The sequence below is a fragment of the Thalassophryne amazonica genome, chromosome 4 (genome assembly GCF_902500255.1).
Source record: "Thalassophryne amazonica chromosome 4, fThaAma1.1, whole genome shotgun sequence".
Classification (NCBI taxonomy): domain Eukaryota; kingdom Metazoa; phylum Chordata; class Actinopteri; order Batrachoidiformes; family Batrachoididae; genus Thalassophryne; species Thalassophryne amazonica.
The window spans coordinates 92,864,360-92,871,680 of record NC_047106.1 but is presented as its reverse complement, the minus strand read 5'-3'; the positions used below and the strand labels follow the sequence as shown (position 1 = coordinate 92,871,680).

The 7,321-nt window shown below is 39.3% G+C and overlaps 1 protein-coding gene across 1 annotated transcript in view; it reads right to left on the bottom strand.

Annotated features, from left to right (window-relative positions):
- Positions 1–752: 752 nt before the first annotated feature.
- LOC117508490 (probable G-protein coupled receptor 149) overlaps positions 753–7,321 on the bottom strand; it is a 56,089-nt gene continuing 49,520 nt past the window's right edge. The window contains exon 5 of the mRNA XM_034168261.1: positions 753–1,777. Within this exon, the coding sequence (XP_034024152.1) occupies positions 1,265–1,777 (513 nt within the window). The 3' untranslated portion in view covers positions 753–1,264. The remainder of the gene's footprint in view (positions 1,778–7,321) is intronic.

Here is a 7,321-nt window from a genome sequence, read left to right as displayed (position 1 = left end):
CAAATCAGAAATCTACTTGTACTCATGTGTGCCCATGATCATGTTGTTCTGAAGAGGTTTGGTCAGGTGCATTGTGATTACGTGATCCAAAACAACTGTGCCACAGACCAGCAAAAACCTGGTCTGATGCCCAGGACAGAGTTTGTCTACTGCAGAATAATACTCATAACACTCATATGCTTTGCCTGTATAGAATTCATTTGAGTAGAACTGATGTGTCCTTCAATTGTGGCTAATCTTCCAAATCCTGAAGCCGCACAGCGCCCCCACACTGCCATTCTACCAACAATGTACTTGTCATTGATGTTCTTTTGACAGAACTGTGTTTGGTTTACAGTTGATGAATACTGTAGTTTAGTAGTTGTTGTGCTCTTACAGAAACTTTAAGGTCTCCCACTTAACTACTGGCTCTAAGGCTGCAAAGTGACAGAGCCTAAAGAAATAGCTTTGTAGCCTTTTTCCAGGCTGATCTATTTCTTTTCTGGAATTTATTTTGACCTTGGTATTGTGTGCTACTGGGTGAGACCTTTTACCCAAATTAACTCTGCTGAAACAGTTCTATTTATTCAAATGATGGTTCAATGGAGAAATACTGTTTTAACACAGTTTGTACTGGATAACCTTTTGCATCTATACATAAAATGGCCAATTAAAACTACATTTTGGGTTTTGTTTTATGTCACATTCTGTTTGACTACCTTAATCGATTTTGTCTGTTTTAATATGTGATATGTGATATATATGGCACCGTATATGGAAAATCATTTGAACACTATTGGCAGTTGACACACTCTCCTGGAACCTGCATCTTCACCCTCAAACTACATTTGTTAATCAGTCACTCAAAAACAGTCTCGCCACTACATACAGGGATCACTCAGACACATGGATCACGTGACCCTTTTAAGAAATCAGCACACAACTGAGTCACTGGTGACGTAATGTACACGGCATGTGTACATGTGACTCTGCCTCAGCTCCTCCTCTTCTACGTCTGGCTGCCATATGGTGGAAGTGATGGCAGGAATACAAATGATTTGTCCACCTACTCTTGCTCTCTGCATCTCATTTACAACAGTTTACAATGACATCTGTTAGCATTTCTTTTACAGCCTAATCTATTTATCCCATCGACTAACAATGCTGTCTGAAGAGGAACTACCAGTAGGCGCAAATAGATAAGTCTTATTTCAGTCATCTGTATGAATGAGAAATAAATGACAGAAAATGTCTTATTCTTTCTGGGACAATGCCTCTGTGTGTTTCAGTCTTGCCCATCTTCAGCTTGCTTTCTGTAGGCCTCATTGAGCAGCTGTATCTCTTCATGATATCCAGAGCTTTCCTGGGTCTGGCGCTGGCTGTTCTGTCGGTGGGCCTCCACAGTGTCAGGTATAGTGATATTGATGGTCTCTGCCTCTGGGTTGCCACTGCTGGGAATGAGCAAAGAGTAAGAGGCTGTCTCACCCAGGTCACAAGAGACAAAGCGGTTTTCCCTCCGTGAGTAACGCAGCGATGGTGAGCGGGCATGGGTGGAGGACTGACTGATGTTGGAGATGATGGAGACGCTGTCCATGGCCTCCTCATTCTCACAGATCTCCAGAACCTCTAGGTGGATCTTAACATTGGTGTCCCCTACACCAGCTCCAATTCCCATACCAATGTCGATGTCCATGCCTGAACCGATGCAACTGGTGTTCATGTCTCCAGCTTGACATGTTGATGTTTTGTCATCGGCACTTGGCTCATGGCCAACTGATTTGGACCTGTAGACTTCCACCTGAAAAGAAACACAGTTTCACAATATGGGTTAAATGGACTGCATTTATATAGTGTTTTTCCATCTGCATCAGCCGCTCAAAGTGCTTTACAATGATGCCCCACATTCACCCATTCACACAAACACACACACACTAATGTCAGGGTGCTGCCATGCAAGGCGCTCACTACACACCGGAAGCAACTCAGGTATTAAGGACCTTGCCCAAGCAACCTTAGTGATTTTCCGGTCAGGCTGGGGTTTGAACCGAGGATCCTGTGGTCTGAAGCCCAACGCCTAACCACTAAACCATCACCTGCCCAGTTCATAAGGTCTTCAGTTATAAAGCGATAATATAGTTTGTAAAAAATCAGGGCATTGTCCTCCTCAAACAAAAACATTTACTTTTTTCAAAATGTTTATGATTCATTATATTCTGTCTTGCCATATACAGTCAAGTACATTACTATTTGGACAAAATGAGCAAATATTTACACAAAAACAACAAAGTCTATCAGTTTGAAAATTAAATATCTTGTCTTTGTGATTCAATTGAATATAGGTTGAAGAGGATTTGCAAATCATTGCATTCTGTTTTTATTTACATTTTACACAATGTCCCAACTTCATTGGAATTGGGGTTGTACAGAATTGTTGAGTGGCCATTCCAAAGGTTCCAGAATCTGTGTAATAGGGTTTGTTTTAATGGATTATAAACTCCTTCACTTCCATTGACAACTTTTTTGACCTCATATTAAGATTATCCATGAACAGCTGCCAAATATAAATTCAACACATGGACTCAACTCTAGCCTTTTATCTGCATTGAAATAATGAGGGAACAGCCCAAAAAATGCCCATGAAATGGCTTATAAGTCAATTGTCCAGTTACTTATAACCAGTGATGCTGGTAACGCTTTACTTAGTAATGCGTTACTCTAATCTGACCACTTTTTTTAGTAACAAGTAATCTAACACGTTAATCTTTCCAAATCAGTAATCAGATTAAAGTTACTTCTCCAAGTCACTGTGTGTTACTATTATTTTTACACTGTGGGTCGATAGCAGCATTAAACTTGATCCGTGGGTAGGGGGTCGGGGTTCGACTGAACTACACACTTTAAGCGAGCTGTGAGCTTTTCATCCGCGGTTTTCTACAGCAGCTCGACTCGTCCTCACCTCTTAAAGCACGGTGACAACAGCACACCTGCACTGAGCTTCACAAAAAACATTTTTATGCTTTTTTTCTCCTTTATTTAGAATTCTGAGCTGAGCCGCTCTGTATCTGCTGCTAAAAACAGCTGATCCACGACGCGTCAACAACTAACACTATTTTCCACTCAAATGCACCTAAACTCTCTTTCTGAGGACCACATGATGTGAAAACGCAATAAAACGTTCTTACCTGTAAATCTGGTCATGTTTTCTGCATAAATAAATGTTATCCATTCTTTGTGCTCAAACGCCAAAGCAGGGGTGAATCTAGATGGAATGGGGGCGTGGGGGAGGGATGTGCCCCCTCACAACACCCCTAGATTAAAGGTCCAGTTTTGAAGCCTTTTTTTTTTTACTACAGCTACTAATACTACTTATAATAATAATAATTTCGACAAGTAAAATGTTTAGAGAGAATTTAAATGTTAGAAAAATGTTAGAAAGAATTTAATAGTTACATTTATAAACAATGTAGGTTAGAAATTGCAAGTTTTACTGTTACAGTGCTGTCAACAGTTAAATATGAGGTCAAGAAAGAGGTCTTTATTTTACTTTTTATAAAACAAGTATTTATTTTCATTGAAGTCAAGAAAGCGTGACTATAAAGTGAGTTTTGGCAAAACAAGTATCATTGTCATGTTGAGGTGGCAGAGGGTTGTTGTCGGCAGCTGGGGAAAGTAACTAAAAAAGTAACTAGTAATCTAATTTAGTTACTTTTACAATTGAGTAATCAGGAAAGTAACTAAGTTACTTTTTCAAGGAGTAATCAGTAATCAGTAATTGGATTACTTTTTCAAAGTAACTGTGGCAACACTTATAACTTGTGAAAGTTTCTGGAATATGTATAGAAAGAGCTATAATTCAAATTACAAAATTTTGTTTAACCCCCTGAATCAAAACTGAAAGCCTACAGAACAACAACACTGATGGATTAATTTTCAATTAACTGTAGTGGCATATAAAATGAGGAAAATTACATCACTGTACCAAAACATATGTAAAATATATAGTTATGTAAAATAAAATATATCTACATTATGTGCTGATTTCAAAGAGTGCCACTTAAATCCTCATGTGTCCTATTCATGGTTGCCCCCAAATATGTTTTTAATTTGTTGCGAGCCAACAACTGTAATTCAAATCAGTTCCCTATTACCCCCCCCCCCCCCATATTAATGCTTTTTTAAACACTTGAAAACCCTTCCACTTTCTGAATTGATTGAAATCAAAAGGATATGACTCTTGTTGTGCTTCAGTCACATATTGCTGTATTACTATATGACAGTATTATTGCAGAATATACTGTATATATAAGGCTTTAAGAACCCTAGAATTATAAGAAATGTATGTACTATTGCTTTTGCAAATCAGCACCCTAATTAATATATGTCTTTTTTATTATTTAATATATGTCTATTATATTATCATTCTGAATACAGAGTCTCTTATCAATCAGTCTTGATTTACAGCTATTGGGATTGTTTATGCATATTGTAAATGTGATAAGCATATTTGAATATATTATCACATTTCTGTCACCATAACATATGCACATTTCAATGAAAAATATCTGCAAATAAGCTTACTTGAGTAATGATCATTAGAAATCACAACATCCTTATTAATGCAGAAATATATGCAGTAAACATTCATTCATTTTGTATAACCGTTTAGTCCAATGAAGCGTTGCAGGAGGAGATGGAGCCTATCCCACGAGCCATAGGGCGTGAGGCAGGGTACACCCTGAACAGGACCCAGTCTGTCACAGGGCCACATGTACAGACAAACTCATTCACACACTTTAAAGTTTCCAGTTCACCTAACCTGACCTTCTTACTATGAGGCAACAGTGCTAACCACTAAAGCCTGGTTCACACGGCAAGATAATTAGGCCGATAGTTAGACCCGATCTTCCTCTTTCAACAATCTTAAGGATGCCCCGATTGTCATGATGATGCTAAAGATAATCTTATCAGATATTCCTGCCATGTGTGGTGTGTTAAGAGCGCTCTGATCTGCTCGGAAGGACGTCAGGGGCGCTCCGATTTCACAGTTTGTTGTGTCCTCTGACCAAAAACAAGCACACAGCCTGCTGAATGTGACGTGTAGCCAATCAGAAAGTGAGGTGACGGACGTACGAAGCGAAAAATAAAATCAATACAGCTGTTCTGACTTACCAGAAAGTCTGGTGGTCGTGCTGTCTCCACTCCTTTAAAGAACGCCTTTTCTTTTTCTATCACTTTTTTCCTCTGTTTTAAATAGTCCACAAACTATCTCCATCTATTTACGCTGAAGTCACGTTTAATCTCGAGAGATTTTGTGAGATTTCCTGTCTGACCTGGGAATGTTCGTGTGTGAAATCTGTTTGTGTGTGTTGTTTTTACTGTGTGGCTGAACACCACACACTGTATGACCAAACCTGTCAGATCTATGATTTTTTATCTCCACGTGTGTGGTCTCTCAGGTTTTGGAAACCTACAGATAATTTTAAAATCCTGTCGTGTGAACCAGGCATAAGCCATCATGCAGAATTAATTGTAATATGATCCTCTGCAACCCCAAATCAGAAAAAGTTGAGAGACAATATGGAAAATGAAAAAGAAAAAAAAAAAAAAAAAAAAAAGGTGGCCAAGCAGTTAGTGCACTTGTTTCCAGTGCACGAGGCTCCCGGTTCCAGGTGATCCCTGTTGCTTCGCCATGGAATGTGGAGTTCCGTCAACAAGGGCATCCGGCATAAAACATACCAAATCAACATGCAGATCCACCTTGGATCTGCTGTAGTGAAACAAGGGAGAAGCAGAAGCATTAAATAATGATGTTATTTCAAATATTTATTCATTGATTTTCGATACCCACTTAGTCCAATTAAGGGTCATAGGGGGACTGAAGCCTATCCCAGCAGTCATTAGACAACAAGCAGGTGTGAGTCTACCACAGGGCTACATACAGTCACACGTTCATACCTACGGCCAATTTAGCGTCCCTAATTCATTTGATCCCCAACTCATCAAACCTGCATGTCTTTGGAATTGAGAGAAAGCTGGAGCACCCAGAGAGAATCCACACAGACATGGGAAGAACATGCAAACTCCACACAGAATGGACCAGGTCAGAAGTGATCCCAGGACCATCTTGCTATGAGGCAGCAGTGCTAAACACTAAACCACCATGCTGCCCATTGGTCAAAAATTGGTTGTAATCATGATTTTGTACAAAACCATTATCCACAAGCATCTTTGAGAAGCAGAGGATATCCAGTCGTCAACAAATGCATGAGAAATCTACTGAAATATTTAATGTAAAAAAGGGTTGGAAGGCCTTTGGATATTGGATATTTCTCCCTCAAACTGCATAATATCAACAGGGTAAGGATGCAAGCGTAAGGTGAACACCTGTGACTTCTGATTTTTCAGATGGCACTGCATCAAGAACTGTCATTCATCAACAGCTGACATAACTACATGAGCAAGGGATTACTGTAGGAAACGTTTGTCAAGCACTGCAAGATGGAGTTACATGAATAAATGCTATTTACTGTGCAAAAATGAAGCCTGTGAACATGTGTATTGTGGTTAGAGGAATCAGTATTCCAGATCTTTTTCAGAGAAATAGATGGTGTGTGAGCCAGAACAAAAAGGAACAGGACTATCCAGACCAGCAACAAGTTCAAAAGCCAGGGCTGATCATGCTATGGGGTTGCATTATAGCACTTGGCAAAGGTAATTTATACTTCTGTGTTGGCAGCATTAATGCAGAAAAGTACATTGGGATTTCAGAGCAACAAAACAATATATTTTCCAGGTATGTCCATGTATTTTTCAACAAGACAATGCAACATTTTGTGTACACATTACAAAGGCATGGCGAAAGGTATGGATAATGATTGATTAAAAGCCTGGGTGTTAATTGTGCTGAGACACAGGAGCTAAATGTGGTAGGCCATAATTCAAGGCTGGTGATTATTAACAAAATACTGCTTGTTGCCTGCAGTGTAATATAGTGTTCAGTTTCACACATAAACCGCTTTAGGTCAGAGTCCTGTGAACCCATGCACCTGCTAAATCGGAGACCACAAAGGGCTGTGATTTTTTCCACTTTTACTTTTTCACTCCTTCATCTCCCGTCATATTTTAAAGGTTTTTGCACTGTGCTCGCTGATTACATTTCGATCAAGGATCAAATGAGTTTGGCAGAAAAGTCCACAAATATGATCAACTTTACAACATGGAGTCGGAAAAAGATGCTCAAATGACCTGCAATTCATGGAGGAAATTGTATGTACCTTTTCATTGGTTTGAAGGCTGATGATTCTATAAAGAAGTGGAGCTCATTGAGGGACAAATTAATCCA